The 16,845-nt window shown below is 38.0% G+C and overlaps 1 protein-coding gene across 1 annotated transcript in view; it reads left to right on the top strand.

Moving 5' to 3' along the window:
• The window catches only part of CCDC186 (coiled-coil domain containing 186), a 38,070-nt gene extending 24,687 nt beyond the window's left edge, over positions 1–13,383 (top strand). Inside the window, exons 11-16 of the mRNA XM_084903656.1 lie at positions 2,481–2,736; positions 3,633–3,822; positions 4,920–5,000; positions 6,760–6,970; positions 8,637–8,856; positions 9,945–13,383. Of these exons, the coding sequence (XP_084759782.1) occupies positions 2,481–2,736; positions 3,633–3,822; positions 4,920–5,000; positions 6,760–6,970; positions 8,637–8,856; positions 9,945–10,028 (1,042 nt within the window). The 3' untranslated portion in view covers positions 10,029–13,383. The remainder of the gene's footprint in view (positions 1–2,480; positions 2,737–3,632; positions 3,823–4,919; positions 5,001–6,759; positions 6,971–8,636; positions 8,857–9,944) is intronic.
• Positions 13,384–16,845: the final 3,462 nt, after the last annotated feature.

The raw sequence follows: 16,845 nt of genomic DNA, 5'->3' as shown, positions 1-16,845 counted from the left end.
TAGTAGTTTATAAGACAGAATGGATTTGCGTTTCTTTATTCATTACTTAGCTTTCAAATTCTGTTGATTACACACAATAGTTAACTTTTCCTTCTGCAAGGTAGATATACATCTATATCTTTGTATGCACGTAGCTTGAGGTCAGGATCTGAAGTTATTCCTTGGCTTCTTATAAACCCTGTAGCGAAACTACTCATGAAATTACCTGGCAGAGCATGGATTCAGGTTAAAACCAGATACTTCTCATACCCAGGCTGCTGAGTGTTGCTAAAGAAACCATCACCGTTCTCCAGAGTGACACTGCTATAAACTCATGGTTAGCAGCCTCACCTGGGACTATCAATGCACCTCAAACCCATCATGTCCTTAGAGCCTTCTCCCCCATCTTCTCCGCATCTCTTCTAAACCTTACGGCTTTCTTCACATGCTCATCTTCCTTCTCTCCTTACTGTTTACTCTGACTGCACAGAAGAAATGGGAGCTATCAGTTGACAAGTTCAAAACCTCTTGCTATTCGTCCTCTGAACTTGCCTGCATCTACAACCATTCTTCCTTCTGTTAGGGAAGAAATGTTCCTGTTCCTCTCTGAATGGAATTGTTCTCCACTTCATCTGTGGGTCCCATATGCTCCTGCCTTCTCAGGGTCTTTGTTGATTATTCTTTCTTTATCCTTTTCTCTTACCGCTATCTTTCTACTGACTGTTTTCTTTCTACATGTAAATATTATTATATTGGGTCGGCAGCTAAGTAATTGCGGATTTTTAAAAGAAAATCAAAGACAATTTTTTCATGGAACTAAATAACTTTATTCTGTAATGTATTGCCCATTTTGATCAATGACCTTTTGCCATCTTTCAGGCAGCATCATAATCCCACGTTCAAAAAACTTCTGGTTTTTATTAGCAAAAAACTGAATCAGGTACGATTTGACATCATCATCATTATTGAAATTTTTACCATTCAAGGAGTTTTGTAAAGATCGAAACAAAAAGTAATCAGATGGTGCAAGGTCAGGACTATATGGTGGATGTGGCAAAACATCCCAACCAAGCTCCATTAATTTTTGCCGAGTGACCAAAGATGTGTGTGGCCTTGCATTGTCATGATGGAATACAACACCTTTTCGATTTGTCAATTCGGGCCGCTTTTCTTCAACTGCATTGTTTAATTTCGTTAGTTGTTCAATGTAGACATCAGAATTGATCGTTCAGTTGGGTGGTAAGAGTTCAAAGTAGACAATTCCTTTGTAATCCCACCAAACTGATAACAAAACCTTCTTTTGATGAATATCAGCTTTTGATGTTGTTTGAGTTGGTTCACCTGGCCTGCTCCACTATCTTTTCCGCTTGATATTGTTGTAAACAACCCATTTTTCATCGCCAGTTATCAGTCGTTTTAAAAATGGATCATTTTCATTACGTTTCTTTAGCAAATCGCAGCTGCTAATGCGTTGCGTTAACTGTGATTCTTTCAGTTCGTGAGGAACCCATGTATCGAGTTTTTGAACATAGCTAAGTTGTTTTAAGTGATTTTCAATGCATGTATGTGATACATGAAGCTTCTCTGCAATCTCACGTGTTGTACTGTGACAGTCTGAATTGATTATTGCTTTGATTAGGGCGTCATCAACTTCAACTGGACGACCAGAGCGTTTTTCATCTTTGAGTGAAAAATCACCAGAACGAAATTTGGCAAACCAATTTTGACACTGCCGTTCTTTTAAGGCTTCGTCACCATAAACAGCACATAACTTTTTATGAGCTTGCGATGCGTTTTCCCTTTGCGGAAATAAAAAAGCAAAATATGACGAAAATGTTCCTTTTGATTTTCCATTTTTCAACGAACGCCAAACGAAAACTACAAAACAGATCAAAAAACTTTTTTTACTGATTAACAGCTGAATAGCCAACTATCAAATAACAAAATGTGTTTTACATTTGTACTACGTCTTCAAACTAAAAATTCAACTGAAGCCATATATGTGTGAAACCCGCAATTACTTAGCTGCCGACCCAATATCTTACAAACATCAAGCTCCAGTGACCTTCTCCTCCCTTTCTCCTTTCCTTCACAGCCACACATCTTTATAGGGTCATCTCTGCCTGGCCTTCATTTACTTCTTTGTTCTTCTAACCCTCTCCACTCGTCCAAGCTTCTATCCCAACATTCCATTAAAAACTGCTATGCCTCCTTAAATCTAGTAGACACTTCCTCAGGCTAAGTGTGGCTTGAGTTTTCAGTATTGATACAACTAAACTCCTTCTTTCTTCCCTCCCTCCCTCCCTCCTTCCCTCCCTCTCTCCCTTCCTCCTTCCCTCTCTCCCTCCCTCCCTCATATTCCTAGCTCTTAATTCCCAGTATGTTTCACAAGTAAAAGTACCTTTAGAAACCATTTTCTTCTGTGAAAATTCCCAAACCATTAATTTAATGTTTTTCAATGGTTTATTTATTTTTTCTTAAATATAAACTTTGTTTTTTAGAGGTAAACAAGAAATTGAGAATTTGAAGGAAGAAGTGGAAAGTCTTAATTCTTTGATTAATGACCTACAAAAAGACATCGAAGGCAGTAGGAAAAGAGAATCTGAGCTACTGCTGTTTACAGAAAAACTTACTAGTAAGAACGCACAACTTCAGTCTGAATGCAATTCCTTACAGTCCCAGTGTGACAAGCTTTCCTGTAGTGAAAGTCAGTTGCAAAGCCAGTGTGAGCAAATGAAACAGGCAAACACCAGCTTGGTAAGTATAATTGTACATCCACCATTTAAAGCAACATAGCGAGACGCACTAATCGATTTCCCACTAGCACAAACCTACTGTAGTTGATCTAAGCTCTTTTTTATTGGCACTGACTTTCTTACAAATTTTTCAAATGCTGTGAGGAATGTTGGTTTTCCTTTCAACTTAGGTAGCTTATCATAAAAAATTCCCTTGAAATGGTTATGATTTATTTCACTTTTGAAAATAAGAAAATCAGGGGTTTTGACCTTCTAACTAGAATTACTGTATCTTTTTATTTATTTATTTTAATCTTCACCCAAGGATATTTTCCCATTGATTTTTAGAATGGAATTGAGAGAGAGGAACAGAGAGAGAGACATTGATGTGGGAGAGATATATTGATTGGTTGCCTACCACATGCACCCAGACCAGGGCCAGGAGCCTGCAACCAAGATACGTGCCCTTGACCAAAATCAAACCTGGGACCCTTCAGTCCACAGGCCACTCTATCCACTGAGCCAAACCGGCTTGGGCTGGAATTACTATATCTTTTTAAAAGTACTTTACATTTTTACATTTTTGTACTTTAAAAATGATTTAATATTTCCGAGTTATGAGAGTGCCTTCAAGTTATTTATAAAAATAATTTGAGATTTTAGTTAAAAAATCCAGAGACATGTACTGCATGTTTTTTTTTGCATGTGTAAACTGGTAGATGTAGTAATGTACCCCCCGGATTGCTATGTGAAGAATTTGAGGAGCTCAGTAAACAAAACCTGGTAAGGAGTGATGATAGAAGAATCTACTATCAAAGACTGTATTTTTGATGTTTTAAACTGTGAGATAATGGAAACATACAAGCCACCTATTAAAATTGTTTTTTTTTTTTTTTTTTATCTTAATTTAATATTTAGGAAAGTAGATTGTTGAAAGAGGAAGAATTGCGAAAAGAGGAAGTCCAGACTCTGCAAGCTGAACTCACTTGTAAACAAACAGAAGTTAAAGCATTGAGTACCCAAGTTGAAGAATTAAAAGACGATTTAGTAACTCAAAGACGTAAGCATGCCTCTAGTGTCAAGGATCTTACCAAACAACTTCAGCAAGGTAGGACATTCTTCCACACTTAGACCTGGAATGTTTTTGTTTCTTCTCATCTTTAGGATTTATAGAAAAAAGTACTTTTCACGTCAGGTTCTATCACATTGATTAGAGCCTTACATTCTTTTTAATGTACTATTGTTCATAAATCAAATTGCTAAACTTCTTGCAGTTACATGAATAGTTTGTAGCACCTTCTATGCTAAAGGACATTTGTTCATGGAACTTAAGGCAGTAATGTCGAAATATTTTTGATCACATACTTCTAGTAAAAATGACTTCAGCACTTGTTCTCTAATTTATATATATTTATAAATTTTAAACATGTGTTATTCTATTTGATGTATATTAGAATGTTATCAATACATATTAGACAATAATAAAAATAGAAATTTTAAAGGGTGAGATTAAATATAAGTATTAATAGTAGTTCTAAAATTTTCTCCCTACACTTGTGTATGAATTGTTTTGTGCAGCATCTTTCGAGCTTGCATCCTATATAGTAGACCTCTAACTTAGAGATCGGTGAGACGTAACCTTTCATTGTACAGGAAATTGAGACCCAGAAAGCTTATAGGTTAACCAAACACAGTGATTGATAGCCAGAGCTGGAATTCAGATTTCTTTCATTTAAAATTCATACAACTTTTGGGAGTGTGTGCCCTGCGCTTGGTACAAAGATGAATAAGATATGCATTCTGACTTCTATTCTTTATATTTCCCTCTGCTTTATTTGTGTCAAAACAGGATTAAACATAGTAACAAAAGATTTAGCATTTACATAATATAAATGTATTCAGCTATTTGCCTATAGAAGTCAGTTTGTTTTTATAGATATCATTGAAGTGAAATTTCTGGTATCCTACATCTTTCAGGACTCCAGAAGTTATGCTCAGTGTTCGTAAGTGATGCCAGCCAGTATCAGTTGTCATCATAATGCTTCTATATATGTTGTATTTGACCTGTGCATTTCTAGATGTCATTTTGTTTAAATGACACCTTTCACCCTCCTGGCCTAAGTGAGTTTAGCAATAAAAATCAGAGGCAGTAGGAGCAAATAAATGATCATGATAATTGTCACGAGACATTTCTTTCTTCTCCAGCACGAAGAAAGTTGGATCAGGTGGAGAACGGAGGCTACGACAAAGAAGTCAGCAGCATGGGAAGTCGTTCTAGTTCATCAGGTAAAGAGCGAACGGTGTTTTGTGATTGATTGTAAAAAGGAATAGCATATTTTGTTTTAAAAGGTATTGAAACATTTTTCTTTCATTTTGAATCTTAAAAAGTGGCAGTTGTACATATTATAAGAAATATTTCCATTATCCAGGGTTTCAAGTTTGCCATGTGGTTCTTTCCCCCCACCCCACCTCCCACTCCCAGTTCTGGAATGTAAAGCTCTTATTAGTTAAAAGTATAGATGACATACAATATTATATTAGTTTCAGGTGTATGTCACATGGTTCTTTATCATCTATTCCTCTACCTCCTTTTTTCTTACCTGCTTTGTCTCTATTCTGTGTAACAACTTCCTCTTCCATTCTTAAATTCAATTTGTATCCATCCCTACAGAGAGATTTGCTGTATTGTGGTCTCTCTTTATACTTTTATATTACTTTTAATACCTGAGAACTACTGAAGTGACCATTGTTATATATCAGATATTTAAATGTATTTACACACATGTATTTTTAAAATATTATAATTTCTCATGGTAAATATGCTTATAGTACAACAGAAATGAATAGAGTCTATGAAAGTATGATTGGTAACATTGTGAAAATGGTAATTAGCAAAATATCAGTGTGTTTATTAATTTTGGAATGCCAGGAACCATGCTCAATGCTTTAAGTATATCATTTACTCTGCAAAAGTCATGTTACAGTTCCCACTTTAAAATGTGTTTCCATGACTCATCCAAAATCCTCAGTGACTGAGTGCCCAGATTCTAAAGACTGCACTGCTCCACGAGTTGCATATTAGGGGAGGAAATGCCATCTATAGGTACGATAATGGGAAATGGTGTAGCAGAAGAAATGTGGATTTGAAATTACACATAGGTATTTAGGTCCCAGCTCTGCCATTTATTAACGTATGATGTTGGGTAAGATACATTACCTGTCTAAAATCTATAGAATGGGAGTGAGGGGGGAGTTTAACTTTGTAGGTAAAAAGATCAAAAATTATTTACAGCTGATATTGATAAAAATAATAACTAGCATTCACTTAGAGCTCACTACGTATATGCATTGTTGCAAGCACTTCACATGTATTAACTCACTTAAATGAGGATAATAATCCTGTGAAGTGAATAATGTTGTTGTTCTCATTTTAAGATGAAGTGACCAAGGCACAGAAAGTTTCATTAACTCGTCCCAAGTCTCACAGCTGGAACGTGGGATTTGAACCTAGGGAGGCCAGGCTCCTGATCTGAGCTGACTGAGCTTAGCCCACATGGCTGTATTCTACTCTCCCTGTCTGTCTCTTTTTCTTGGTTTGATTTTGGTCTTACTTCAGACTTGTTATTTCTGACTGCCTCTTCCTATTCCTGAAAGACATACCGTATTTTCCGGCGTATAGACGACGTTTGAAACGAAAAAAAGCCTGCTCAGATTGGCCAGAGTCAGAGAGGCGGTCTATTAAAAAAAGAACTGGTGTTGCCTCGGAAGTGGGGGGTAGTCTTATACAGCGAATATAGGCCTAAACCTATGTTTTAACTGTTAAATTAGGGCGGTCGTCTTATACGCTGGAAAATACGGTAGTAGATCTTTTTGTACTTCTATCATCAGTATGTTCAGAAATAAGAACTCAAACCAGGTATGACTTGTGTTGGGTCCTGTGCCCAACTCTGTTAAGTTGATTTGAAAGTCATTATAGAAGAAACAATCTGAGATTAGAGATGACTCTAAACCAGATATAATACCTAAACTATTTTTTTCTCTTCAGGGTCCATTAATGCTCGAAGCAGCGCAGAAGATCGATCTCCGGAAAATACCGGGTCGTCGATAGCTGTGGATAACTTCCCAGAAGTAGACAAGGCCATGCTGATTGAGAGGATAGTAAGGCTGCAGAAAGCACATGCCCGGAAGCATGAAAAGATAGAATTTATGGAGGATCACATCAAGCAATTGGTGGAAGAAATTAGGAAAAAAACAAAGTATGTATTATTATTATGGTCACATATTTTGTGTTTAAAATACCATTATTCAGATGGTTAACTTACTGTTTTTTAATTAATCACACCAAGACCCACGCCGAAACCGGTTTGGCTCAGTGGTAGAGCGTCGGTCTGCGGACTGAAAGGTCCCAGGTTCGATTCCGGTCAGGGGCATGTACGTTGGTTGCGGGCACATCCCCAGTAGGGGGTGTGCAAGAGGCAGCTGGTCGATGTTTCTCTCTCATCTTACTTTCTCACCTCCTCTTACTTTCTGCAGCACCAACGTTGGCCTTTGAGTTCCCTGGATGTTCGTCAGCCTGTTCTTGTGTCTTTCTCTATGTTTTTGAGGTCTTCTCATGCAGGCCTTGTCTTGAAAGTTTGTGTTTGGGTTCTTTTTCTTTGGGTAACCCAAGGAATCATAAATTATGCCATCACCAATTGTCTCGGCACCACCAGAAAGGGTTCTAAATCCCAACACAAAGGTGACATCCGCTGTGGTCTTACACAATCTGGCTAGTTTTTCCCAAATTTCTGTCTAAGGTACTGTTGCTTTCCCAGCGTGAAGGATGTCAGTGACCACTAGTTTCCACTGAAGTCATTTGTTGGTTATGAACTTCTCGGCCCGGGTAATTATTGTGTTGTTCATGCTGGTGACCAATTGACATTAATTTTTAAAAAAAAATATATTTTATTGATTTTATACAGAGAGGAAGGGAGAGAGATAGAGAGTTAGAAACATCGATGAGAGAGAGTCATCGATCAGCTGCCTCTTGCACACCCCCTACTGGGGATATGCCCGCAACCAAGGTACATGCCCTTGACCGGAATCGAACCCGGGACTCTTCAGTCCCCAAGCCGACGCTCTATCCATTGAGCCAAACCGGTCCCGGCAATTTTTTTGATATATTAAAATAACTTTGGACTTAAAGTGCTCTACTTAGGTTTTTATTTTTATGACCGATTCTAAGAGCTTTATAGTGTTGTGAATTATCTTTCCCGCTGGGTAGAACATAGTGGAGTAATGTTTTGGGCAACTACTAAGTACAAGGCACGATGCCTGTTTGATAGCTCATTGATTTCTTTCATCTACTCGGAGAAAATGATGAAATTTGGCAGATAAGTCACTGGGGCTCAGGTCAAATTACTGACTGTTCCAGATTCAGCACTCACCCTGTAAGTGATGGACCCAGAGTGGAGAGTCACATCCCGTGTTGACACTCCAGGACGGTGCTGTACCAGGCCCCTCACAAATACCATGCTCCTTTAAGGGCTTTGACAGTGCAGTCTTTACCCACGATTTTCTCATGTTTATTTTGAAATAATTTTAGACTTAGAGAAAAGTTTGCCCATAACTTTGAAAAGAAAAAGAGTAAAATACAGTTTTAAGCTTAACAGGAAAATTGAAAATATGAACTGAAATAGGAACAAAAAACTGCTCAAATACTTTTATTCAAGTAATAAGGAAAGAAATGGAAAAGCACTGTTTAAATATCTTTAGGAAGGCAGCTCAATAAGGAAAACTCCTTTCTTTCCCAATATAGTTCTGTTATTAACCTTGTAGGTATTTATGCTAGTTATCTTGATACTTATGATTAGATGACTCTTGAAAATTCCAGCATTTTTAATTCTGCAGGCACATAACTGATGGTGCGGTTGTATTTTGCAGAATCATTCAGAGTTACATTTTACGGGAAGAGGCAGGCACCCTTTCTTCAGAGGCATCTGATTTTAACAAAGTCCACCTAAGTAGACGGGGAGGCATCATGGCGTCTCTGTACACATCCCATCCTGCTGATAGTGGACTGACGTTGGAACTCTCTCTGGAGATCAACCGGAAATTGCAGGCTGTTTTGGAAGATACGTTACTAAAAAATATTACATTGAAGGTATTTATATTTCTCGTTCACTTACCCACCAGTAAACATGGCAAAATGGTGCCTGTTTCATAGTTTGATCCAGTACATAGTGGACTATTTCTGTAATGCAAGACAGCATTTTACCCAGAGATAAAATGAGTATGTTGTTCTCTTTCTGAAAAGTAGAGTTTTTTAACATAGCAATGAAAGAAAGAGTAAAAAATCAGTTTAGCTGTATTTTTATTTTTCAATTATAGTTTACATTCAGTATTATTTTATATTAGTTTCAATGTACAGCATAGTGGTTAGATAGTTATATACTTTATAAAGTGTCCCCCCCGATATTTCCAACACCCACCTGGCATCATACATAGGAATTACAATATTATTGACTATATTCCCTATGCTGTACTTTACATCCCCATGACTATTTTAAAACTACCAGTTTGTACTCTTAATCCCTTTCCCTTTTTGACCTACACCCCCCCCCAAACCCATCAGTCAGTTTGTTCTCTGTTTCTATGATCTGCTTCAATTTTATTTGTTCGTTTATTTTTTTCATGAGATTCCACATATAAGTGAAATCATATGGTATTTGTCTTTCTCTGTCTGACTTATTTCACTTAGCATAATACCCTCTAGGTCAGTGGTCGCCAACCTTTCGGACTTCACAGACCACCAGTGGTCCGAGGACCACCGGTTGGCGACCACTGCTCTAGTGACATGCTGTTCCTAATGGTAAGATTTCATTCTTTTTTATGGCTGAGTAATATCCCATTGCATTTATGCACCACAGTTTTTTTATCCACTTGTCTGTTGATGAGCCAGTTTAGCTATTGGATAGTTAGTGGATTTCAAAAATTATTTTTTAACTTTGGAAATAATTTTATGTACGTAGTACAATTTGCTATAGCTTCAGTAAAAAAACAAATAAGTATGTCTTTGTAATATATAGGACTACTTTGCTGAAAATAGCTGTGTCTAGTTTATCTCACATAACCTATAAGACTAATCATCACTCTTCAAAATTTAGGCAAAGGTAGTTCAAGCGGAACCCTTTTTACTTATTATACTTAGTAGATCTGTTCTTATTTTGCTCTTTTTTCAAATGGCTGAAGGAAAACCTACAAACACTTGGAACAGAAATAGAACGTCTTATTAAACACCAGCACGAACTAGAACAGAGGACGAGGAAAACCTAACCCCAAGCTGCTGCTCAGTGAAGAACCACCGCCACACGAGGAGCAGGTCCCTGCCCGTCGTCGGAACCTTCCTCTGCTGTGTCAGCCAGTAAAGAATGATTGTTTCACCTCATAGACAGTATCCTTTCCCTTAGGAGTGCACTGCGGTGTGGCCTGTAAGAGTGTAGACTTGATGGAATTTGTTTTCATGTGGCGACAGCCCGCCATAGAACCAAAACAACCTAGTTTCATTTGCTAAGAATCATTGAAATGATCAGCATTACAAGGGCTTTTGAAAACCCCTTCTCCATTTTTCCCCTTTCAAACACATAATGTCAAAAACGACCCAGCTTTTTAAAAGTATGCATGAAAGGACCAGTAATATGCTATTTTCCTAACTTAAAGAAAACTAAAAAATAAAAAATTTTGTCTTGACATTCCAATATGACATTTGGTTGTGTTTTAGGGAAGGGAACCAGTGATCCTTAAATCTTTTAATTTTAATGGAAGCCAGTAGGAAAGCTAGCTTGTGGAAATTGGCCCATGATCAGGCATGTGCCTTATCTGGGCTAGGTACATTTTTTTCAGATTAAATAGTTTGAATTCTTAGTTGAGGTTTTTAAATCTTCAGTTACATAAAATATGATTTAAAATAACATGCTCATTTAGTAAATTCCTGTGGACTTCAATTATTTTTTTAAAATGTGAAATTGACTAGTTATTAAAACAGAGAGATGAATAGTGAATTCTTTGGAACCGAAATACTTGAGTTTTACTAATATCGAATGCAAAGATAAACGTTTAAAATATTTATGAAGATTCTGTTCCCAAGGGAATGCACCCATTCTGTACTGTTTAAGCTCCCATTCTTCATTGTTGGTATACTTACATGTTACAGTGGAGTGATCCCACAATCCCCACATATGAGGCGTTTCAGTGTATTTATTTAAAACACAAAACAATTACTTCTCTGTAACCAAAGGAATTTTAGAGCCAAATTTATGTACCTATTGGATTTTTACAATATTTATTTGCAATGTGGCAACTTGAATGTTGCAGGTTGTAGTGTCAGTATTTCTATGTCATTGAATTTTTCTTGCTGCTTATAATTTCTCATCCATTATAATTTCTGTTTGTGGTTTATATTTTTGTCTTGCAGAAAGCCTCATTCTTGTTTTGGATTTTTGCATTCTTTTTTCCCCCCTTAAGTAAGGTTTGGGATGATAGATTAAAAGCCTTTCAACAACTGTATTGCTCTCAAAGTTGGACTCGTGGTGGCAATATGTCTTTCATGGGTTTTAATATTTTTTTCAGTCATCATTGTTTAAAAAGATAATTTACTGAGGATTAGATGATTCATTATATTATCTTTTTGGTATATTGAGTTATGTATTGTCATCTCAAAACAAAATGTTTTTACTTCAAAATGGAAATACAAGTTTTAAAACATTTTATTTTTAAAATAGCTGTTAAAAAGTATTAGTCTTACAATAATGTGTCTTGTTCTTCTTACCAATAGTAATTTATCAGAAAAAGAGGGTGAGTGCAATCAAATTGGAATTATTTTCCCATTTGCTTCTAGATATATAGTTGATACCCCCAAAGACTAGTTAGAGTAGCTAAGGTAACTAAATTTTTATGGCTTTTTATGTGATATGAGTTCAAACACTACAATATTTATTTTCTTCTAAGACACAAAATGTATTAATGGAGAGCAAATAGTGATCCCTATGTCTGTACACCCTTAAAAAATAAAAATAAAAAAATATATACATATACATTTATTACATACAAAATTGAAACACTCCAATATTGACATTTGTGTCACCATTCATTTGGAGAAGTTTAAATTTGAAACAATAATAGAAGAAAAGCTATTATAAACCATATTTCGACTTATTGTTTCTTTCCCCCCTAAAATATAAGAAACTATGGAAAACTTTTGAAGAAAATACTTTCCTTTTGTTCTTTAGTTTTTACTGTATCCTTTTCATGTGGGTCAGAACTGAGCAAAATGTACAAAACTGTGCATATGTCAGATTGCTGTCTCTACACTGATTCACATGTAGCTTCTAACTTAGAGGGCCTTCTCCCCTTACTGTGTTGAATATATGGAGAGAATAGGGTACCCAGACAAGGAAAATGGTCTGGATAAACCTCAGATCTGGGGGGGGGGCATTTTTTTTTTTGTATGTTCATTATGAATTGTACACATCCAAGGCAGGAAATGATTTTGTGTCTGTGTGTGTGTGTGTATGTATACACTCCACCAGTTTTCAGTTTTAAAGTGAATGTTTACTGTGACTCCCTTTTTCCCCATACCCCTCCAGACTTCAGCGTGTTAAGTTTCAAGGATTGCAAATAGTGTGTTTGAGCAGCATCACGAGCTTGAACTTGGTTGTTTCCTTTTTAACTTTCCTCATCACCATTTAAATAGACTTACCTTGAAATTAAATTTTACCAAGTTACCATGTTATTTATTCATTTAATAAACGTGTTTATTGAACACCTGTTGCCTGGAGCCATACTAGGTACCGTGATGATGTTGGTGAACAGGCCAGAGAAAGTAGTTCCCCTCCTCCCGGTGGGATGGTCCTAGAACACACCTGGGAGGAAACGGGCAGCTCTGAGCCTCTGCCACTCCCACCAGCCCCGTGGGAAGAGGGTCAGTCCACCTGTGTAAGTAGGTGACCCAGAAATCTCACTCTGACACTCATCTTTGGGAAATGAATCCTTACTGAGGTACGCGACAGAAGGATGCTGTTTCTTTGGTAGTTATATACATTTCCACACTTTTGTCACAGTTTGATGATTAATTATTCCATGAGAAAAAGGAAAAAAAAAATCCAAAGATCATAAAGTGGCATTCGATTTTTACCATTTTAGTAAATTAGTAATGCCTACTTGATGCTTATAAAGATTGTCTAATCATGCAGTCATGTGTGTTTCCAAACTTTGTTTTGCACTGTATTATTTTCTAAAGATTTTTACATGTAAATTTAGACTAATATTTACCAGTAGGGGAAAATAAAATTAGAAACCATTAAATGTTGTGAATGTTATATATACTACCATGGTGAAAATATTTTTATCAATATGTTGTTATTCAGTGTGGTTAATTTGCCTTATGAATGTTGACTCCAGTAGCTTATTTTTCAATAACTTTTTTTTTAAACAAAACAATTCTTTTTTTGACATTAAGATTATTAATTTTTAACACCAGTTGGTGGCACTAGGAACCTAAAAACTTTTCAAGGCTGAAGAAGAGAAAATAATTGAAAAAATGTATCCAAACATCAAGAATTTTCAGGACAATAAATGAAAAATATAATTGTATATTGAAATTGTATTTTTCTTCTGGAATGAAATCTTTTTTTTTTTTTTAAATGCAATATGGCTGTCCATTTAGACTACGATGATGAAACTTGCTTATCTTCCAAAGTTCATATATATATATATATATATATATATATATATAGATAGATAGATAGATAGATATAGATGTATATATGTGTGTGTATTGTACAGATAATCTCTAATTTGATTACACTGTTCATTTTGTAAATATGTCTGTATAAAATTAAGCTTTTCAAGAGAATTTATGTATATATTGTACTTATTAAATAGGTATTGCCTGTTTACAAAGTTGTATTGTCATCTTATTATTTGTTGACATAGACCACTTACTATAAAAAGACTGATTCTGCAGACCTGTGGCAAGGCTAATTCAAATTGCTTGAATTTATTTTTTAAACCAGACTAAAAATGTTTGCTCCCCATGTTTGTTTTCAGTCTACCAATTATTAGAAATCATTTGATTAAATTGAATGCTAGATTATATTTTAAATTTTTGTTTAAATTACTAATGGCAAAGTTTGGCCTTTTACAAGAGGCAAATTTTCACATGCTTATTTTATCCACTGGCTCTGGGGCCTCCCGGGAGGTGTGCCAAGTTCAGCCACCTCTGTGCCCTGCCTGGGCCACCCAGCATGAGCTACAAAGCGATCTGCCCATGCTCCTACTATGTGCTGGGCTTGGAGGTGCCCAGCAGAGGCCAAGCTGTGAACCAAGGCTGGCTGCTGCTGGTGGTGGGCTTAGGGTCACTTAGCAAGAGGCATGGGGCATACTGAGGCCAGGTGCTGTTTGTTTGAGAGATTTTAGGAAAGTCTGAAGTACGAGCCAAGACAGACGGTTTGTATGGAAAAGCCTGGAAATATTATAGCTTGGGTGAGCCTGCAAGTTGGGTGGGGTGGGGTCTCGGAATACCAGGGCGGGGTTGATGGCGACTAATTTATGGCACCTGCCGGCTGGCTCCATGCGTGCCTGGGGGAGGTGTCCCAGAAGAGGAACGCTAGCCTCCGCAGCATTTCTGGGAGAAATCTGTCCCTCTAGCTCTCATCCTGGTGCCAGACACTTCCTCCCCTGTATCCCTGGTGTCTTTCCAGCTGCTGCCTCAACACTGGAGCTCAGAGCCAGAGAGTCCAAGTAAGTCTGTGTGTTGGCCCTGGGACTCCAGCAGCCCTCGCTTTCACTCAGCCACCATCTCTGCTGGAACCCTGGGTGGAGGGACCTTGTTCTTGGGGGAGGGGACCTCTGCAACAGAGATATCCCAATTTTTATCCGTCATTCGTGGGTGTGGGAGCAGCCCATTCCATGTCTTCGTCTCCTACAGTCTGGATGTGGCTTCTTTATATGCTTAGTTGGAGGACGTGGCTCAGTTAGATTCCAGGTGTTTTGAATGATTACTGCTCAGTAGCTTAGTTGTAATTTTTGACGTGAGCAGTTCAGACTATCGCATTTACCTACAGTGTAAATACAAATCAGGCTTCAGGTCAAGAAGATGGTGTAGGAAACATGACATGTTCCTTTGTCGGCATTTTGGCTGCTCCCCTGTGTTTGTTGCTGTGTACTGGGTTAGAGCTGCTATATCTCCTTGAGCTGGTAGAAGGGCCTTGGTTTTAGAGAGGAAGAGATTGAAACATCAACGAAAAGAGAGAATCATTGGTTGGCTGCCTCCTGTACAGGAGCTGATTTTTTTTTAATGTTTATTTTTTTTAAGAAAGAAACGTAATGCATGAGAGAAATTCAATGGGTTGCCTCCTATACACATCCTGACTAGGAATCAAACCTGCAACCTTTTGTTGTACGGGACGACACTTCAACTAACAGCCACCCGGCCAGGGCTGGATTGAATATTTTTGTACGATTCAATTATACCTCCATTATTGGTTTATGAGTGATGCCTCTTTAAAAAATGTTGTAGTGGTTGCCTAGAGTTTACAAAATATCTTAAAACATATGGAATGCTTCATGTGTTTGTGAGTCGTCATTGTGCTGGGGCCTCATCTTTTGTGATGGACCCAAATTTACTATACATGCCACTGATAAAAATTCAGGAAAGAGGCTAGAAGCTGAGTGCCAGTGAGTCTGACTGATGACTTAAAAAATTAACTGCTATGCCCAGCAGGTGTGGCTTAGTGGTTGATTGTTGACCTATGAACCAGGAGGTCAAGGTCCAATTGCCTGTCAGGATGTACATGCCCAGGTTTCAGGCTCAGTCCCCAGTAAGCGACATGTAGGAGGCAGCTGAGCAATGATTCTCATCACTGATATTTCTCTCTCTTTCTCTCCTCTTCCCTTCCTTTCTAAAATCAATACATATATTTTTTTTAAAAAATTAACTCAGGCGTATAAACACTATCACAACAAATGTCTGTCCTGGGCACATATTCCCTGGATAGTTCAGATTGATCTGTGCAGCCCAAGACACAGTTGACTTTGCAGGTCATTGGAAAAGACCACCATGCTGGGATTGTTCTAGGACAGAAAAATGCCAGGTGTTGCTTGCCAGGGTGTCAAGGTTTCTGGGAAAGCTCTCTCGCTTTGCCTGTCAGGAGGATTGGGGACAACTCCTGGCTTTGCAAGACAGAGATCCACCATGGGCCACCCTTTGACCTTGGCCATGCTTTACCTGAAAGGCAGCAGAGTTTTGCCGCTGCATCTTAATTATGTGGCAGAAAACAGCATTGTCTTGGGACTGCTTCAGGTGGTATGTCTAAGTGCACCTTCTACTTGCAAACATATTTTTATATGCCATCGACATCTTTGTTCCCTAGACTGAAAAGTTTTCTTGGCAGAAATTTTGCTAAAAAATCTAATGATGTGGGAAAAATTGTTGCATGAACTACTTCGGTTGGTTGATTTGCCCGGAGTCCATCAATAACTCGGCCACGTGGTGTGAGTGCTGGGTACGTGTTAGCTACGGCAGTGATAGAGAGCTCAGAACACGACCCTGTGCCTGGCTCTTCCAGGCTCGAGAACAGTGCAAGGTGCTAACAGCGAGGCCAAAGACTGTGCAAACAGCACAAAGTAACTGCAGACTTGGCTGTATCATTGTAAAAGTGTTTGAAAGTGGTACGAACGGTGAAGGCACAGCCAAGCAATTATTGTGGAATGCCTTGTTTCCAGCGTGTGTGTGTGTGTGTATGTGTAGTCTTTGTGTGTGGATCATGTTATTATGAAGGAACAAGCTGTCACCTGCCGCAAGTTATCAGGTAAAGTGTTCATTTTACTGCTGCCTCAGGTCATCACCCAGCGCACCAGCACAGACCAGGAGTCAGGTCTCATTGATCTTACTCCTGATGAGCCTCAGGAGGGATTTTTCAAAATGTGTTTGAGTTCAAACCACAAGTCCTGAAAGTCTTACAGATGAGCCCTCCCTGACATAGGAACGTCTTGGAAGTTCTTTGGGATTTAAGTTGAGCCTCTAAGTACCACTAGAGGGCAGAGGAATGTTGCACGTCCCTCGGCCTCATCGCTGGGTGTCTGCCTGCAGGCT

The sequence above is a fragment of the Pipistrellus hanaki genome, assembly GCF_964339955.1.
Source record: "Pipistrellus hanaki genome assembly, chromosome: 14".
NCBI classification, from domain to species: domain Eukaryota; kingdom Metazoa; phylum Chordata; class Mammalia; order Chiroptera; family Vespertilionidae; genus Pipistrellus; species Pipistrellus hanaki.
The sequence above is the reverse complement of the archived record's forward strand: the minus strand, read 5'-3'. Positions and strand labels throughout refer to the sequence as shown.